The 20,835-nt window shown below is 36.1% G+C and overlaps 1 protein-coding gene across 1 annotated transcript in view; it reads left to right on the forward strand.

The window, feature by feature from the left end:
- Positions 1-20,835, forward strand: part of AKAP6 (A-kinase anchoring protein 6) — a 236,437-nt gene that overhangs the window by 138,852 nt on the left and 76,750 nt on the right. The window contains 2 exon segments of the mRNA XM_009290373.1: positions 5,401-5,549; positions 11,585-11,705. Of these exon segments, the coding sequence (XP_009288648.1) occupies positions 5,401-5,549; positions 11,585-11,705 (270 nt within the window).

Raw genomic sequence — 20,835 nt, forward strand, 5'->3', positions numbered from 1 at the left:
TTCAAGAACAAAAACAAATGCCTATACTTAGGGTAGAAGCAGTACTTCCAAGAAATCACCTGAAGTCTAAGAAGCCTAACAGTGCCAAGTGGTGGACTTAATGATATTAAAGGTCTTTTCCAACCTAAATGATTCTATGATTCTATGATTCTGTTATACAATGCCATTTAAAATGCCGGGGTTACTTCTCGGAAGTACTGCTTCTACCCTAAGTATTTTCAGCAACAGAAGATCTGTTGGCTGGCTGTGGGGATGGAGTGGTGGATGATCAAGTCTGTCTGTATAGGTCTTTGGTCAAACTCTTGCCTGCCAAAGAACTCTTTCTGTAAGCTACATCTCCATGAAAGATATTTTGAGCCGTGTACTCCTCAACATCATTTTATTTAGTAGCTGCATCTGTGACAGAGCCAGGGTCTGTTTCATGTCCTGTAATAAAGCCTTCTCCACAACTTTATAATGTGGAGAAACAGACAGAATATTGTGACAGAAAACAACAAAAAATGCTTGAGGGCACAGATATGACCACATAAACACTACTGGGATCAACTTAATTCTGGTAAGGAATTACTCGCAATTTTATCTCTCAAGAAATTCGCCAATTACGAAGATATAAAGAGTGCCAAGCTGGGATGTGCATCCTTTTAGAATGGTGCAGCTGAGTTTGCACTTCTATAAAATATACATATAAGTGAGCCTTCTAAGTCTACATTCTGCATAGTGCCATCTGACCACCTCCTTGTTTGGCGGAAACTGGAATTTGTGCTTTAATTTAAGAGACAATGTTTTTATCCAGCTTAAGTTCAACTAATGGCAGAGGAACTGAACTATGTCTGTATTTCATATGTAATTCTATAGTAAATACCGTCTAGTGTGGCAGTGGTATAGCTTTTCTACAGCACTGTACAGAAAGGATAATGTAAGATAGGATACTTTCATAATTCAGACTCAACTGAATGTATTTATAATTTGTATATTTAAAACACAGAATAGTTTGCTTACAGTGACATAGTTCATAACAAGACTTGTGCTCCCTAGGAAACAGTGTCTGAAAATACTTCCCTTTCAACACCAATTCAGTGATATTTATTCTAGTACATTCCAATATAATTTTTTTTTTACAGCAGAGCAACACTAACGCTGAGTTCTCATCTCCAATTTACATTGGTGTAAATTTTGAGTCTCTCATTTGACGCTTTGTATACAATATAACCTTTCAGTCTCCTTCCTCCCACAGTAACAACTATTATCCCTTGTCTTGTCTTTCTCCACTTCAGAATAAGGTCATTCTAACATGTAGGTCTAACAAGAAATACAATGTATTTTCATTGATTTGTATTGTCACTGATTACCCCTTCGTGTTATATAGTGATCTGTATAGTAAAGGACATTCTATGTTATCATGCAAAGCCTGTCTTAAAGAACAGATTCTGTACCCCAGGCTCCCTCAGTTTATTTATTAGGTCTTGCTTTTTAGAAAATGAGCTTTCTGACAATGGCCTTGAAAATATTTACCATTATTAATCGATCACTAGAACAGAATATTTGGCAGTAGTATAGAATTTTTTCTCTGTTTTTCCCCAGAGACTACTGTTTTTTCATAGTCTTGTTCAGAGATTGGATCCTCCAGGCTCAGGAAAATGAGAGCATTTTGTCATTTGATTATTGGAAATATCTCAGTTTAATTTACAGTGGAATATTGTAAACACATTCCATCCTGGTAGGACAGTGACTGTTAGAGGATCTGTACAAGTGTGTAACCAGACCATCACCAGCATCTTTACTGTGTTTTTACTGCAAAAATGGTCGCTTAGAAGAGGACCATGTAGTGGAAAACTGCTGAGTATCATTCCTTGACATTTTTTTTCCATGTTCAATTTTTCACTGATTCTGACTTGCTACATCCTCTGAAAAAAAGAAGAAACTGAATTCCACTTCTAAGATGGGGCACTAAGAGTAAATGAATGATTGCCTCCCACCCAATTTCTATTACATACATTTGGGATGATGTATGTCTCAGTAGACTTTCTCAGGATTTGCTAGACATCCATGTCCACAGAGGTGTGTTTGTGATAGAGATTAAGTTTTTATATCTGTGTTAAGTAACAAGAAAGCATATGTAGGGCAATCTGAAAATGCACACTTAAAATAAGCTAGAAAGTAAAGCAAGTAGCTTTTCTATATTTGATTAGCAATTAATAAAGCTGCCACTTTATTCTGCCAGAATACTGCAAAACTAGTCCTTCATTATCACTAAAGATTTTAAGTTGAAAATAAACTACAGTAGATTTATTGCGTATCTGTGCTGTGTACTATTTTCTAGATTGTGCCTTGTGCCTGTTAGTTCAGCTTCTGCAGAATGTAGGTTTTTGAGACTTAAACTGATCAATACCTGCTCGAGGTCTTCAAAGCCTCTTTGGATTTGCAGTTGATACCAGTAGAACAGGGACAAAAAAAATGCTTAAGTACAACAGTGAGATAGATGAATTCATACAGAAAAGAAATCAGAGAGATCCATCTGAAACTCTACGGTGCCCGAGTTTGAGTTACTATAAGTATTCACAATAGTTGAAGACAGAAATTGGGTTTAAAAACAAAAATAGTTGATTTATAGAGGGATCATATTTCTGAGGTACAAGAACTGGGACACAATTGCTTGTATTCAGGATTCGTGGAGTATGATGTTGATGGAGTTCATAATCCTCAGGACAAGAGGGCCTTATAGCTGTGAGGAAGAAATAGCGGATTCTCATTCATCCCTCTCCATATATTTACTTACCCTTTCCATCCTGTTTTTCTTTTCTCCTACTATTCTATTTCATCCTCCTTTTTCTTCTCCCATTTTCCATATACATTAGCGATTTGCCTATTTACAAATATTTTTGCAGGTGAACAGAGCATGAAAGATCTGTGAAAAGCTGCTTGCTTTATTTTTCCCATTTCTTATTTCAAAATATAGAGGAAATTATAGGGAGGGGAATTACAAAATGCCAAAAAAATGTGTATCTCAAGTATTGGGATAGTTCTGTCATCTGAGAAATAGCATGTGTTCATATAGTTCAGAGCTGAGTTTTAATTCATATGTGTGAGGTTCCAGAGTTTAGGCTACATATGAATTCCCTCCTTTTGGTGTACTGGGGTGGGGAGGAGAGGGTTGTATACATAATTTCAACAACAGCCAAAAAACCCCAAAAAACATCACCCAAAAAACCACCCAAAACCCACAGGAAAAAAACAATAATTACTTACCTTGATTTCCAAACTCATCCTGAAAATCAGTTTTCCACTGATTAAACTTAAAATTTTCCACAAGATTTCACCTCTTAAACCAATCACGGAAGATTTTAATTGATAATGTAATTGTTTTAGAAAGTTACTGGTCACTCACAACAGGGCTTTAGACTGGAAGCGTCATGTCAACCATAACTAAAATTAAAACAACCAGTGAATAACTACTTTCTGGTAAGAATAAATTAAAAGAACAAATTCATAGCCTTATGTGGACAATACAAAATACTCAACTGGAAGATTATCCTTACTGGTGAAGAATTCTTCCAAAAAAGAAATTTGATCAGGAACCTCTGAAGGGGATTGTTTATCAACCTAAAGGAAAATGTACTTGGGGGTGGAAGGGGAACGGGAAGGTGATGATGTTTGGGAAGGTGATGATGCTTGTTTATTTGCTGCTTTTGTTCATTTCTGAGTTATATAAACAGCAGTTTTAATTATAGTTTCTGAAAGAGCATGTTTTATAGCCCTCTCAAACCTTAATGTTTTACTCTAACTGGACAGTCCAACTAGTTAGTCTTGTCTCCAGGTAATGTTTCTTCATTGGTAACCCTGTGTGGTTTAATTTTCCACTATTTTAGACTAGGTATGAAAGCCTTGTATTTCATTTATGTACACACTAAAAGGCCCGCATGGTTTACTTGGAATTTTTATCTTCTATGTCCTTGGAAAATTGCTAGTATTTTTTGTTGGTTTTTTTTAATTTCTCAAAAACATATTGGGTTTTACTGCCAAACATAACAAATCTCACTGTAAGAAGCAACTCAGAGAGAAAGCTGTAAATGTTTGAAAGAGAAATTTTAAAAGGAAACGGAATTTCCAAATCAGCTACATTATTACTCAGCAAAAATTGCACCAAGGCAAGGCATAAGCAAATATACATAACTGTTATTACCACAAGCTTATAAAGACATTCCGACCTTCCTTCAGACTTTCCCTACTGACATTTTTCAGTGCCTATTGCCCTTCACTTGCCTGCATTTTTCCTAGATTTTGCAGGTTTCCCTTCTCCTCTTTAGCCCTTTCACTGATTACCACTGCTGTTGTTCTATAGATTGGTAACTCTGTCGTGCTGTCAGCAGCCAAGCAAACTCTTCACTTCCCTGTCTCCCACAGTAGAAGATGCAAGAGTCCTTATACAGAATTTCCTCCATGCTTGTTGCATTTACTTGCCGTAGCACCAAATAGTTAAGCAGGCGTTCCCCTCCTAATGGAAATAAGAGTATGTAGTTGCATAGAAGTAGCAGGTTTTGAAGCATTATCAGAATTTGTAATGCGTTTTTCTTTCGGTGAAGCATATTAAAAGAAAACAATAGCATATTGGTCCCAAAGTGCTTTTGAACTTACTGTACCCTCTGTTCTTTGTCCTGTTCCTAGGGGCAAGTGTGGCAAACAGCAAATTTTATCCTTTTATCATCTGGTTCTCTGAGCCCCAGAATCAAACTGGTCACCACAGCTGCAATAAATAAAGTGTCTATTCAATAAGTTATGATGCCAAATATTATTCAACATTCTTCTGGCCAGGCACAGAGTCTGATGGAAAACAGCACGTCTCACTTATTGCCTTTTTCCCTGCAATTAAAATTGCTGAGTAATCGGTGGATGCCAGATATGGGAAATCAGAATGTGAATAATGCCAATTTGCTTGGGTTTGTTTACACTTACTATTTAAAACAAAAATACCTATAGCAATATGGCTTTCATTAATTATGAAGCACAGGCAATGTGTTAACAATATGAGCCTTGAAGCCTGTAAGAAATGTAATTTTATGTATGTACCTGTTCTGTCATAGTGGGTGATTTCTAATATCTTTTTCATTTGTGTCCAGACATTTTTATGCAGCATTTGATTGGATATACATCTCATGGAATATATAGCACATTCCCTGACAGAAACCTGAATAGTTCAGTTCTAGCATTTGGGAATACACTGTACTTTTCTCTGACTTAATGGTTCAGCCTTTTTTAGTGTCATGCAAAGAGAAAAATGATGGTGTGAATCATTTGGTTAAAATTGTTGCAGTCCAAAAGTATTTGTTTTAAATGCATTCTTTCTGAATTTTTTTTAAAAAAAGTTCTGTTGTGTTTTTTTTTCTCTTTGTTTTCTTTTTCTAGGCTGAGGTTCAGCTATGCTATCTGGAAGCACAAAGAGATGCTGTTGAACAGATGTCCTTAAAGCTGTACAGTGAGCAGTACAACAGTAGTAGCAAGCGAAAGGAAGAGTTTGCTGATATGTCAAAAGTTCACACAGTGGGAAGTAATGGGTAGGGAACTATTCTTTTTGTTGTTTTATTCTCACTGATCTCTATTTTTTTTACATGATATACTTTTTCTTACTTCTAGTTAACCAGGATTTTTCTGCCTAGGCCAAGAGGCAGGGGAAAACTCTCTCTATATATTTATTTTTTTCATATATGAATGCAAAAAATAATGGGTTCTGGATAATTTATCCAAATCATGGTTTGTTCATAGGACTACCTAACATTATCTAATAGCAATCCATTATTTTGACTTAAAAAAAAGTAATGTGTCCATTTGCTTCAGGCTTTTCTCCTCCTATGGCTTCATATCTTTTGATTTCTTAGCATCTTCCAAGGAAGCATCTTTAGAATGTATTAATATCTCTGCAAGACAATTCTCTATAATCATTATTCTACTAGTGACTAAGAAATATGAATATGAAGCCATTCACTTATAGCTCACCAGTTCAAACATCCCAGTTTTGTACTTCTAGAAAGCTTTAATTTTAACTCTTTTCCCTTGACTTGGTCTTCTCAGTCTATTTTTTAATAAAACTCAACACACATACACACACACATATATATTACATATGTAAGTGCATATATAAAAGCACTCTTTCTTAATAGTTTGAGCAAAGAATCTTGGACAAATTAATCACTGGACTATGCTAAAATGAAATCTTGCTGCCCCTCTCTTTTTTACAACCAAGAAAACTTGTAGTTTTGGTTCAAGACATTTTCTTGAAGGTCTTTTGTAAACCGTATCTTCCAACTGCTAGCTCCCCTAAATGAATATAAGAACATACCTGTGAGGTCATAACAGCGTGGGGCAAAAGCAGTCAAAGGAACCAACTAGTGCTCACTGTTTGGGTACACCCTCATCCTGATAGAAGTTTTCTTGTAAACAGTAAATACGGTAGAACTTTTGCCTGCAGTTCCCTATGCAAAGAAAGTCATTGACCAAGGTGTTCATGAGTTCTTATCTCCAGAACTTCCTTTTCCAATTTTTAACTCAATGCTGACTTCTTGGAAATACAGTTTTATTAAATTACAGACTGTAAATATAAATGAGCCTTGTAAACATCCCCTCTTATTATACAGAAAGATGACTGTTTTAGAAAAGTTGATGTGGGCTAATTATGTAGGATTACTGAGATCTTGATTACATATACAGAAATCTGTCAGATTCTCAAACACGACAGTGCAGCTAGTGCCAACCATAAAAATAATTTGTTCAGAATTGGTGTGTATATGTATATAAATGTGCACTGGGGGCTACATGTTCAAAAACAGCTTCTAATTTTGCAGCCACAGTTGAATATGAGCAAGACTTAAGGTTGGAATTTTGTGTGGGACGTAAAACTAAGACAACAACAGACATTTGATTTTACTGAGGATAGGGGATATAAAGCTTTAAGCCTCATGGAAAAATCCAGTTTGTAACTCTACATACCATATGTGTAAAGCAAATAGGCTCTTAAATGCACTTGTTTGCACTCGTAATTACATGCTTATTACTGGGAATGGTAATCTTACTAGTGTTCCCTACCTTTTCTGTGCTGTGGCCACCTTTCTGGGCCCTTATGGCCATCCCAGCCCTTAGAGGCTCAACAGTGGCTTAACGGGCCAAAGGACCGGAGGGAGACAAATACAATACCATGTATTCAGCCATTATAGAAACTATGGTGGGCTGAATTCAGATGGAAAACTTCCAGTTGAACCAGTCTGAGGTATTGTATTGAACACAATGGAAATGCCTTTCAGCTATTTGAAAATACAGTTGATACAACATTTCCCTTCCGCATAAAAACTGTGGACAAAAGAACTATGGACAGAAATTCCACAGTAGGATGACCTAGCTAGAGACTGAGATCTCTACAGAGAAGGGGCCATTTGCATAACTGGGAAAATTAGCGTATCTATCCATTAGCTGTTGTGGAAGTTTGACCTAGGAGAAAGGAGAGTGTCTACAGGGAGAACAAGAGTTATTGTAGATGGAGAATTGTTTATATAGTGGGGGGAAAGATTTGGGAGGTGACTTTGTGTAGGAAATAGCTAAACTGAGATAGGTAAGGTAGTATCTGCAGAATAGGGTGATGCTAGTGGGTGTCTAAAGAACAGGTTTCCTGCAGAACAGTGATCTTGTTACAACAGCGATAGAGAGGCTTTACATGTATCTGCATGGAAATGGCTAAAGTGACAATGAAAGGGAAGAGAATGAATATCCACTGCAGAAGAACACCAGCTAGCCAGTTAGCAAGAGGTAACCAAGAGTAGTTGAGAGCAGCTGCAAAAGTTATAGCAAATCTGGCTGGAAATATTGCATCCCCTCCAAACTGGGGAGGAGTTTATACAGGTACTACTGGGAGATATGGATATGATATTTACAGCACTATTGCACAACATGAAGGTCAGATCCTGGGATCCTGTCATCACCTAGTATTGGGCCTTCATGGATGAAGCTTTGAGATAAATGCATTAGAGGGTGCTTCAAGTATGCACAGAATATAAGGCAATTTTAAAGCTGTTAAGGTCAGAACTCTGATTTCTCCTATATCTTCCCAATAAAAACATGCATATGGAAAAGAATTCCAAAAAATGATGACCCAGAAACTTGGAAGAACTTTTTGTCTGGCTGAATTTTTTTGGCAGGCATACGAGTGTGTTTACAATACTTCTAAATACCATGTGAGTTATGCCATCAAAGAAATAATGCAAACTGGAAGTGTGTGTTAAACATGAGGAAAAAGGCTGATGGAAATAGCTTCACATTCCTTTTTATTTATTAATGCCACAGATGAACTGGTTTTCTCATGAGAAAGGTGCTCATGAATTTTCATTCAAAATAATAAATTGATGTCCACATTTTAAGAAATATGTTTAGGGTTCAAGGGATTAGACATGCAACTCTGCATATCTGATTCCCTGTTTACCAAAATAAAATATACTTCTTAATGTCATTTTAGTTATTATGTAGCTAATGGTTTTAGCTTATTAACCAACTAACCTATATTAAGGAAGCGGTAGTTACCTGCCCTTTAACTAATATTATAGCATTCTTGTTGGCAATGTTTGGGTACTTTTAATGGAGGAGTATTTTTTTTGCAATAAACAGATGACCTAATTTATTCTTTTTTAGCGATTGGTGAATTTGGATAATCAACCAAAATTAGATCTTTTCTATAGTTCCTGCATCTGTAACACACATCAGTATTTCAGAAGTTATTTCCTTGATTCTGCCTGTGGCAATATGAAAAAAAGACCTGCTAAGCCCAGAAAAAATAGATTCTGAATAAAAAAGAAATATTCAATATACCACAGAAATACTGACAGGTATATTTTAATCTTAACCTGTCACTGATCCTACAATTGCTGGATTTTTGAGTATCTTTTTAGCGGCTTAGTAACTTACATCCTCTTCCAAATAGTAATTTAATAGTAACCAGTAGATCCATCCATTTAGATGTGAGGCATTCATTTTAAAAACAAACCTTTTTTTTTCTTTAATAACAGAGTTATTTTAGAACTATTAAAAACATTGCAATTGAATTTAAAAAAAAATATTGATGATGATTTGTAGGCTGACTTCACTATCTTCAGGCTCAGGCAAATAACTGCCATAGACAGTTTGTTTAAAATGCTCCCAGATGACTTTATTTTACAGCAGAAAACCAAAAAAGAGAATAGGCACAGTATGTAAACTATGGGGGGAAAAAAAATCCCCATTACATCTTGCATCCCTTCCTGGGCTTTTTCCAGTGAATCCTGTTTCTCTCACTCTTCATTTTGGGTTGAGTTCCTGTTTAGAACTTTAGCTAGAAATCAAAATGTTCAGCTGTTTCCTGGTGCTTATCTGGGTTTTATAAAGGTCAGGGAAAAGTGCTTTTGTGTGTCTTTAAAGGATCGATTCATTCTATTACACCAATAAATGGACCAATTTGGACTGTAACTAAGATGTGGTTCTATAGAAGCAAAGCAGGGGTTTGGATCCAGCCCACCTTCTGCCTATTATAGTAAAATCCCGGTCCACTTCCTGGTGCAGTTTCCAAAGGCATCCCATCCCATTCTGGCAGCAGCAGGTCATGAACATTGGATGTAGGCTTTGTTTCCCATCCTCTTCATATCTTAATTTAGATTTTTCACTGGTACAAACCATCCAAGTCCAACTGAATCTGTACCGATTTATATAAGATGAAATCTAGCCTCTTATATCATAAAACATATGTTTTAATAACTGCCCGTCTGTTTTATGACTTTGGATAATATTTGGATAAGATGGAAGAGAAAAAAAGGAGCAGTAGATACTGAAGATACAGAATGGTTATACTGCTTTCTGAGGAAGGGATAAAGATTCAGTATCACTGCAAATATACCATTCAAAATGGAGTTTAGTTTTATTTTAGTTTCAAAATGATATCTGAGTCAAATACCTCCTGAAACAGGAGAAAAGCCCTGAACTCCAAATGAAACTATTATATTTCAACAATAGTAACTTGCCCTTTTATGCTTGCTCTTCTTTATAATAGCATCATTGCTTACCTTCTCAGGGCAGCAGGCAATTTTAAATAAGTGCACCTCATAAATTATTGAGTAAAAGTATATAAAGTACAGTGGATTAAACTAGAGAGTTACTTCAGAAGCAGGAATCAACACTTGTGCATTATACAAGACTTCCTTTGTTGTCAACTCATTGAAAATAATACCACAGAAGGCAAATGCTTTCTTCTCTCTTGCTTGCTTTCTTACAGAAAGACGGTTCTGCTTGTCACAACTTTATCTATAAGCTTCCAAAATTACCATGATATGGTACTCTAGTTAACAACAGCTGAAACTGCAGTAGTATTAATAACATTAAAAACATGTTTAGTTTATTGTTTCTCTGTTGAAATAATGCTAATTTTTTAACAGGGTTGCTAAAAAAATTGTTAATAATTGAAGAAATTAGCTTTAGTGGAACATGCACTATTGTTTGATCAATATGGGGTTTTTTTGGTACTACTGACAAGGCTTTTGTTAGTTCCAATTTTGCAAGTTTGAAGATCCCTTTTCAAGGGGTATCTTTTTGACGAATGTGTAGTTTTTCAGCATGTACCTTCTGTCTTGTATCACAGTGTTTTAGAAGAATCTATGCTTTACTTATTCACTAGGCTTTCAATAGAGAATCACATTAATCCTTTTAAGCTCCTTATTCTAATGATTTATTTTGTTGAAAACCGTAGTGATCCTCCTTTGAATTTTAATGATTGCTGGCTATTCAAGGATTCATTGTTTTGACTTCCTGTCCTTACCTTTGTTTCTTACATGTCTGTAGGGAACACCTGTCTAATACTGTATCTGGCCTTAGTTCTCACTGGCTTACCATATTCACTCAAGCCTATCTTAAGGTGTTAAGTTGAAATGCTAGCTACTCATCCATGAAAATAAATGTAGGATATTTACAGAGATAGGCAGATAGACAGCAGAGGGATGGCTGAATGGATTGAGTCATTTTTCAATGAAAATAGTATTTTTATATGAATTATATCAATATGATTGTTGTAAAGTTTGCTCAATTTAAAGTCAGCACTTTAAAAACCATTAAACAACAACATCTAGGGGGGATTTCTATTTCAAATTTTTTGAAGCAAATGCAGTAGCCAAAAAGTGGCAAGAATTGGCAACAACCGCCGAAATTAAGGCAAGGCAACGGCCTAAAATTGGATTTCAGTTTTCATTTTCATCCATCAATATGATTGTTGTAAAGTTTGCTCAATTTAAAGTCAGCACTTTAAAAACCATTAAACAACAACATCTAGGGGGGATTTCTATTTCAAATTTTTTGAAGCAAATGCAGTATGCCAACAGTTGTCAGGATTTGGCATCAGCTGCTGAATTTAGGTCATGGCACTGGCTTAAATTGGATTTCAGTTTTCATTTTCATCCACTCTGTATAAATACAGAATGTCTCTTTAGAAATATAACTAGGAACATCATGAGTTTTCAAGAATATATTATTCTAATACAAGATTTTAACAACTACACAGTATTTATGCATAATACATTTTGTTCCTTATCTACAGCCTTTTGGACTTTGATTCAGAATACCAGGAGCTCTGGGATTGGCTGATTGACATGGAATCCATCGTGATGGACAGCCATGACCTGATGATGTCAGAGGAGCAGCAGCAGCATCTTTACAAGGTTAGCGCTACCGTTACTGCCTTTACCTAGCTATAGAAGATCTGATTAGCTTGACAAGTCTTTCTCTCACAGGATATAGCTGCGTTCATTGTATGTATCATGGTGTCTATTAGAATTCCCTTCCCTGTCCCCAACCTCATTTCCATCCCCTGTGCGCTGACAGGCTGCACCGACATCATAATTGCAAGAAAGTTCCCTTTATCACATTCTATTTGGTGTAATTCTATAGAAGGACAAAGATTTGTCTTCAAGATGAATAGAAATAAATGAAACTGCATTAATAAATAGACTGAAACAAAATGAAGGAAAAAAAATGAAATGGTAGCATTTAACAAAATGTGTTTTGATTGGAGCTTTCAGCTGGATTTTTATCCACCTTTCAGACCTCTTCTGGGAAGAAAGAAATTTGCCTTGATTTTGGTTTGCTGCTGCCAGGGCACAGGACTCTTCCAATTTAATTTTTATTAGTTATACATAAAGCAGACATTGTCATGTTAAGTCATCACACTTGCTTGTGATTTCAGCAAAATGATTTTGAACTTGCATATTGTTTATAGGATCTTCATCTAACATACATATATATATATAGATAGATATACACACAGACATGGTTTCTCTTATTTGTCATAGCAGCCTTAGCCCAGAAGCTTTATCACTTCTTTTAGATAGACAGTACTTTTAAGAAGTTCCCCAAAACGTGCGATTTGATCCTAAAATTGATTCAGGCTTCACTGTGTATCTGAGAAGCTGTAGTCTACGGGTCTGAGGGGCGGTGGGGGAAAGAAAGGAGGGGCTTTTGACAGAAATATCAAGCTGCAGTAAATCTTCCTCATTTAGGCAATTTTTATTGGAGTAATTCTGACAGTTGTCATCCTTGAATTGCTTTGAGCATATGGCATATTTCAAAGAGCAGATTGTGAATCATAAAAAATAAAATTAATAACTAACCACAGAATCAGCAACAGTATAATGACAAGAAACAACTACCCTCTAGCTTTTTTTTATTTCTTATCGAATAAATGGTACATTCAAGGTCAAATAGAAGTTGTTTTCTTTCTTCTATGATTGCATGATTTGGTAATTTCTTAAATATAATTTATTTTTTCTTGCTTTGGCAACCTAAAAAAATTGCATTTTATTCTTTCTAATTTTAGTCCTTTTATTTAAAATACCCAGTGAGAAAGGGTTGTCCCATGAGTTAAAATATGTTTATAAATGGAAATATGGTTCAGGTCCAAACTATTTTAGGCTGCAAGTGAGTTTAATTCAGTGGCCTCCATTTCTTGCTTTGATAATAATTTCTTATTTTTGCTAATGTCTTTTTCCTAACTTTCTAAATACTTTATCAGACTTAATCATACATTAACAGTCCTGGCCCTGGCTAGGCTCAGAAATAAACAATGTTAGAAATGGGTATAAAGTTTATTGCGAATCTAAAATAAGGTGGGTTTGTAGTGCCTGTCCGTATAAGACCAGCTTGTACCATGCCTAATCTAACCACTAGTTGTAGTCCTATACTAAAAAAATCAGTAAACATAAATTTTAAGGAAACAATCCATCCATCAATATGAAAAGGAACAAAGCTTAAGCGGACAGCCCGAGTATTTTAGGTGCTATTTAGGATACTTCCCTTTCCGATATCCAAATGTAACCATTAAGAGTAATTATAGACGGTAAGGCTGGTATAATAATGCATGGTGAGAAGAATAAAAGAGGGCAATAATTTAAGAATTAGTTTGCAGTACAGTATGGTAGCAAAATGAGGAATATTGTGTATTCAAAATAGGAAGTAACAGTCTCTTAATATTACGAAATTCCATATCATGGTAGGCACGACACTTCTGAAAGCAGAAAGGTTGTGCCAGAGAGAGTAGCTGAGTCTGCAGTCTGTGCAGCACAGACAAACCAGCACTGCTTCCAAAGCGCAGGCGGCTTATTTGCTCTGCAGTTTCCACAGGGAGGGCATCTGCTAATTAATAGAGCCCCCATCCCAAAAGTACCTATCTGGTCACTGCAAAACCACTCAAAGAAGGGTAGAAACAGACTGCCTGCCCTCCCGCGGTGAATATTCTCTTCATATACCTTTCTAGTGAAAGCAGCAAGCAAATTGTTAAGGATTGAAGGAAAGACTTAACGAGAAATGGGGAGTTTGGTTAAGAGATGACTAAGGAGTGTCCATAAAGCAGGAGGAGTATTTGCAGGTAATGTAAAAAGCTTGAGTGCATAGCATTAAGATCTATTAGCCTTTCAAAAAAAAAACCAAACCAACCACCTCCCAAAGAAGTGTTGAAAGCCCCATAATTTCAGACATTTAGAAGTAGACAAAAGAAAACATTAGCAAATGTAATTGAGGGAACAATTCTGCACTAGCAAAGGAGAGATCAGATAAGTCACTAGGTCTTTATCATCCTTAATTTCAGAGATTCACGTAACAATAAATCATGCCCTCAAAAACAGTATTAACAGTTTTATAAAACTAGCCGAGTAAACCTCTCTTCTAATCAGTAGTGACACCCTTTTTATTCGGAGGCTCTTATACAGAGTTGTGGATGGTCTAGTGCTTGCAGCTAAGGGGCAGGAGCACTGCCTACACTTCACAACGAACGCAGCCATTCTGGTCTGTAGGGAAAGAAAACTGTAGAGAGAAATTCAGGCAGCTATTATTATCAGAATTCCTCAATGATGTGGGGTGTTATGAAAACACAGATCTTGCCTCAGTCATTCTTTATCAGTTACCGCTTCAAATGTGAACCTGCTAATTGCACTCTCTGCATTTTGGTGGATTCTCCTAAACCCACAGATCCCTCTTCTCAGTTATTGAGCTGACAAGTAATTGCACCTCTGAGCCAGCTCAGCAAGCCGCCTTTGCCAGGGAACCTGCTGTGGTATCACTATTACCAACAGTAATCATTGCCCCTAAGGAGTCTATGAATGGGAAGGAGCAATGATAAAACAGGTAAATCGGAAGGGAAAAGCATACATTAAAGCAGCATAACGTAATATATAAATGCTAAAATTGCATATGGGAAAATAAAATGTATTTTCATGGTTAGACTATTTTCCCAGTACTCTATTTTCAGATTTAATATAGATTTAAGTTAACTCTCAGCTTAATTTTGTTTTGTAATATTCCAGGAGCTTCATAGTTTTTTATTAGGATCCTTATTATCTCTCTTTAACTAGGTTTTATTTTGCCCTTAATATAATAATAGGAGCAGCACAGCCATATTTTCTTTTAACTCTGAATATGTATGTATGACTTCTTCCAGGTTTCCTAGATTTTACTGCAAAGATTTACAAAAAGAGAAGACTATTTGTCCTCACTATGCTCCCCCATAGCCCTAAATGATTTCAGCTTTACAGCCTTAAACTAGCTAATGATTTTGAAAATCAACTAGTGTTTGATAAAATGGCAGTCACGGAATGAATTGCTGACAGTTTATTTGTCCTCTAATGCTTTATCTATTAACTAAGAAAAAATTAAAAGGAGCATTTCCATGTTCTTTGTACTGCTGTAATAGCTCAGTTTAATGCCAAATGTATCGTGTTTATTTCATTTTAATCTACTGTATGTGAGCCTGATCTCATAAGCTCTAAGTACACAGAACTTGCATTGACATCAGCTGTATTCATATGCCGTTACTGGAGGATCAAACCCAAAGAATTTAAACTCTGCTAATTAGCCCTTTAGTGGGAACTTGAGTAATTCTGTACCTTGAATGTTCAAAAATGAAGCAAATCAGTATTTACTGGAACTGTAGAGATTAGAAATGAGTATACTAGGCAGAAAAGTTAATGATAATTCTTTCCATTTTCCTCAGAAGATTAATTGCAAAACTTAATTGTGCTAGATTAAAACCCCATTTAAATAAGTACAGTATGATTGTTAAAATTGTTAGTATGTTCAGAATAAAATTAACTAAACATTTTTAAATCTCAAATAAAAGAAATTATATTTTTCTGTCTGATTACAAGTAATGTATGGTGTTTTTCATATGAACTGCATAAGCCGTAAGTCTTGCACTAGTAAGTCTTCAGCAACGATGGTCATGATAGATGGAAAAAGACCCTTATGTAGTAGCGCAAAGAATTTGAAAACATTTAGTTGACACGGTTTTTGAACAGGTTAACTGCTAAACTCTTTCATCAAAGGGAAGCGGTTCACTGTATTAAATAACATGAAAATGCACATCAAAAGCTAAGGATACCTGTCAAAAAAAGTTGAGGGGAAAAAAATCTCCCAGCAGTTTTTGTTTCCCTACTGGAAGCTATCCCTCCTCGGAAGGTGCAGTTCATTTTCTCCTCTGGGTGTGCTGCTGCTCCATTGTGCCTTTCTCTCTGGCTCAGTGTGCTGTGGCCCTGAGTGGATCAAACAAACCGTGGTGAAAGTTTCCCTCATTTGCATCACTTCTAGACAGCCCTGTCGTACTCTTTGCTGACAGGAAATCACTGTCTTTGTCACCTTTTTTCAGTGATCTCCTTTTGGCAGAGATTGGCCATGTGACCAGGATTAATCACAACAACAGTTCTGGCTCAGAACTCAATGACATGTTTTCCTCAGCGCTTCAATAATGGTGTAGAGGAGTCAGTAGGAAATGACTACATTAATTTCAGAGTGAAAAGATAATTAACACTTAAGGACTAGTGCTATAACCTATGGAGCTATTATTCAAATTAAAACTAATTTATTGCAAACTTGTGGAAAAAAAAACCCTGTCCTTTAATGCAACTGTTAAAATAATCTTACAAGAGTACCCGAGTTTAAAAAGAAGCACAAACTATATTTAACGCGGTAATAGAAATACATAAAAACTTAAACATTCGAAACTGGAGGCTGAAGTATGTAAAGTGCTTACTTAGATGATATGAATAGGATACTGGCAAACAAAAGCAGCAGTGTGCTCCTAGAATGCTGTGCTTCAAGGAGTTTCCTTGGCAACAGAAATGCAGTTCCAAAAGTAGACAGAACTTTCCTCAGAAAACATACTATTAATAACAACCTTCCGGAACAACTTGGAACAATTTGACTACTTGGCAGTAATAATGCCAAGTGTTCTGCAAATTAATCTAACACATAACAGTTATATGTTTCTCTTGCCCATAATTCTCCTGAACTGGAGGACTGAGTTCTCTGCTGTCAGAGGATACAAATGTGTAAAGCGGTTCCAAATGCTGCGCAAACAGAGAGAGCGCAAACCTTATAGCAGCCTATAAGGATCAATTAATGTGCTTCGTATCATTTTAACTTGTAAAACAGATTAGTTTAATTGGATTACTTTGTTCCATTTAAAACGAGTCCTGCGTACCTACTGAAGCCACATTGTAGTTCCGTCTTTATTTCAAGCAGATTTTCCCTATAAAGAAAACTTATTAAAAGATTAACAGCCTGTAGAGTGATATATTTGGACAATATGCTTAGGGGATTGGTTATAAACTAGAAAACGTGAAGATTTTTGCTCCTACACTGCGTATTCTGCACGGTCCAGGATGCCTTCTGTCTGTCTGGTAATCTGTCAGTCCCTGCACGAAGCTGCTAAAACAGTCAGTGGGAGAAGATGATGATCATCACTTCAGAGGAAGTTCTCAGCACACTGCAGGATTAAGCCCCTTGTAGGTAGTAACTACAAATGTGCTATGCATGCAGTATTTTTAGATATGTCATCATTTCTGTATGAGCCAAGAGAATAAACTAATTTCAGATTTGCCTTGCCAATAGGAATCATTAGAGTTCCACTAAAGGCCATAAGTTTACCAAACAGGAAAGGTAGGCTGTGCTACTACCTCGACTTTTCCTGAATTCTTAGATCTAAAGGTTAAAAGTAATCAATATCTCATTGTGCAGCCTGATAATAAGTAATAACCATGATGTTAAAATCTAAATGATTGCAGATAGCACTTAGGTCTGTCGACCCTTTTGGGAGGGCTTTTTAATTGCAATCAGAATAGTCATTATAGTTTGCTAATAAACTTTTAGGCTACCTTGCAAAAATCACCACCTTTTTGAAATATGACTTTAATTCTATTAGCAAATTATGTCCCAAAGTGAAAGCTTTTATTTTATCTGACAAAGCATATGTAACACTTTAAAAAAAACCAGAAAGATTATTCTGCTAAATAATATCAATGGATATATTCATTAGCAATAGTAAATTACAGCACTTACTTATGTCTACATACATGGATTGATACGTGCCTCAATGGAAGTTATTCTTTGCCTTTGACATTGTAGTATGCTTTTAACCGTCATGTATAGTAAAATGACTGAGCTAAGTTTTGCAGAAAACTCTGACTTCAGTTACTGTTCTTCACGAAGTTCAGTAATTTCCATGTGCTAGGCTGTTGGGATTTTTTTTTTCCTCAACAGATTAAGAACCTCTATGACTTTCCACACTAGGCAGGAAAATCAACTGTTTTGTATGAGAGGTCTTGAAAATGCCTGATACCCCAAGCAGCAGTAAAAATCTGACTGCTATTAGAACATCAGCTAAATGAGTTCAGGACCTGACATAGCAAAGTTTCCTAGTCTCTTATTGCAGGGGGTGATGAAATTGGTTAACTTTTTCTACACAAGTATTTTCACTTCAGTTGCACTGGAGAACAGAGTGGAAACTCCTTTGTGACACATACTATAACAACCAGCTCATTTTTCAGTGATCCATATGTTTAACTTTGTAATATGATTAAATTCCTTGCTACTTCTGGCAGATTTTATATTTTAAAAAGCAGAAAAGAAAATTATTGTTGGCAAAAAGTCTTACTTAAAGCAGATAAATGTTAAATTTTAATGTCTTATATAATTACAACAGGAAAACACTGATTACCATGTCTACAGAATTACAAAGTAAGTCTAGAGAATGGATAAAGAAAAAATATGAAAAATATTTTTACATTTTCTTGGTTGCTTCCATAAGATATTTCAAATGTAAACATGCATTTTTAAAGGCAGTGTTGTAATTTCTATGGAGCAGACTCCCTGTATTTCCGCAAGAAGTGGCTTCATGCATTTCACAAGAGTAAGTGAGTTTCTCCCATTTCTTCCCAGCATGACATTGAAGATGAACTTCACATTGTAGCAAAGCAGTATTTACTGAGCTTGTAGCAAAAGCCAGCACAGCTTTTGGGAGATTAAAGCAGTGTGTCTAGAATGAAAGAGGCGTTTGACTTCAAACAAAAGTAAATGTGTACCACATAGCTGTCATCACCATTCCTTACTACAGCTGCAAAACGTGGACAATTTACAGTCATCACGTCAAGCATCTTAGTCAACTCCACATGCTCTGTCTTTGTGCCCTTGCTGGTATAAAATGGTAGGATAAGGTCCCAAGCAGTGAGACCTTAAAGCATTGTCAAACATTCAGCACTAAAGCAATGGTCTGGCACACTCAGCTGTGGTGGTTTGAGTGCATAGGTCCAGCAGTAGATTACCCAAAGCCATTTTCTATTCATCAAGCATTTTTAGTTTTTAAAAAATGGAAATGGCACCTTAATTCACCCCAAAGGATGATGAAAATTGCAACTTTCATTGCTTTCTGTATGCTAGGACTGCCTAGTGGCCAAACAAGGTAGAAAGGGCTCAAGATTAGTCTCAGATATACTAAATTATTCACATTAAAGAACAAGTAAGAATAGCTGAAGTATAGCAGCACTCTGGCCTAATCGTTGGACCAAGAGTCCATAAGAAAAGGTGTTATACTTGTGCTGTTATACGTGCAAACACCGGGGACAACAATACCAGTGCTGCAATATTCTTCGATGCCCTGAAGAATATTGCTTTACCCATATGGCCGAGTAAAGAGGCCATGTGAGGCTCCAAAACACGGGCATGTTCTGATTTACATTGTTCTTAGCACAACCTTTCAAAACTTTATCCATTCGCCTAAAGGAGTTTAGGTTATCTGTATTTTCTTGTTTCCTGACACGCTGGATTACATGCAGACCACATGTAAGCAGTGCAGAGTCCTAGAAGCTGCCCACTCTGAGGCTAGTATGTAATGTATTACGGCAGATTTTATGAAAGTTCATATGAATCGGCTGACTAAAAGCATCTCATGAAGTGATTTGTGAATTTGCACTCACAATTCACTCATAAAGTCTCATATACAATGATGCCAAATAAGGGAGATCAGCCCTCTGAAGAAATTCAAAGAAGCCAGGACTGGTTTCTCTTTATCACACTGCATCTCAGAACCTTTAGTGAAATATTTCACAGCCTTTGTTCCGGGTTGTGAAACCATGTACTACCTTTAAGATCTTATACAATGACTATATAACATAAAAATGGCTCCATCAGGTCAGAGAACAGTGTGTCCTTATTGCATGAGGTTGTCCAGTAATCCTGCGCCCACATGACCTTACAGAAGCCGTAGCATCCTGCCTCAAGGACTCCCACAGGTTTAGCCCCACGCTGTGATGAACCAGCCTGTGCGCGGTGTCTGTGCATGGGTCTGCTCTAAAGCTGCCTTCTGCTGGTCTCACCTGATGCCCCATATTACTTTTGTTGGAAGAAGCAGCAAATAATATATTGAAGTAAGATAAAATTAAGAGTGTTAATGACACAATGACAACATAATTTTTGAAGTTGTGTGTGGACATTTTTTTTTTTTTTAGCAGCTTGGTGGATTAGGCTTTCTTAGAGGGATGCAGATAAAAAAATCACTTGCGAAATATATACGGGGCAATAGAAAAATATACGGGGCAATAGTATTACCCTATTCCTCAAGTTAGTTGCCAATTTTTAATTCACTTTCCTATTTTTTCACCTCATACTCCAGGAGAAAATATATTTTTTTTCTAAACTCATAGGAAATATGTGCTTTATCCATGATGTTTTGCTTCATAAACATAATACAGGAAATACTGTTTTCGTTCCCAATTACTTCTCATCAGTACACCTCATAAATAATTGATACTGTAATGTTTCTTTTTTAAAAAATAAACAAAATACAAATGACCACAGAGAACCATTTTAGCAGGTTTTCTATATGAAACCCAAATTCACTAAATCTCAATAAACTTGCAGTGGCAATACAGTCAATGCATACATATCTAAATTATAAAAAATAAGTTGCAGTGAAGTATACCAGTTTATAATCTCCTGAATTTTTATTTGTATTTATATTTTGTTTGTAGT

Source organism: Aptenodytes forsteri, unplaced genomic scaffold (assembly GCF_000699145.1).
Source record: "Aptenodytes forsteri isolate BGI_AS27 unplaced genomic scaffold, ASM69914v1 Scaffold108, whole genome shotgun sequence".
In the NCBI taxonomy this organism is placed as follows: domain Eukaryota; kingdom Metazoa; phylum Chordata; class Aves; order Sphenisciformes; family Spheniscidae; genus Aptenodytes; species Aptenodytes forsteri.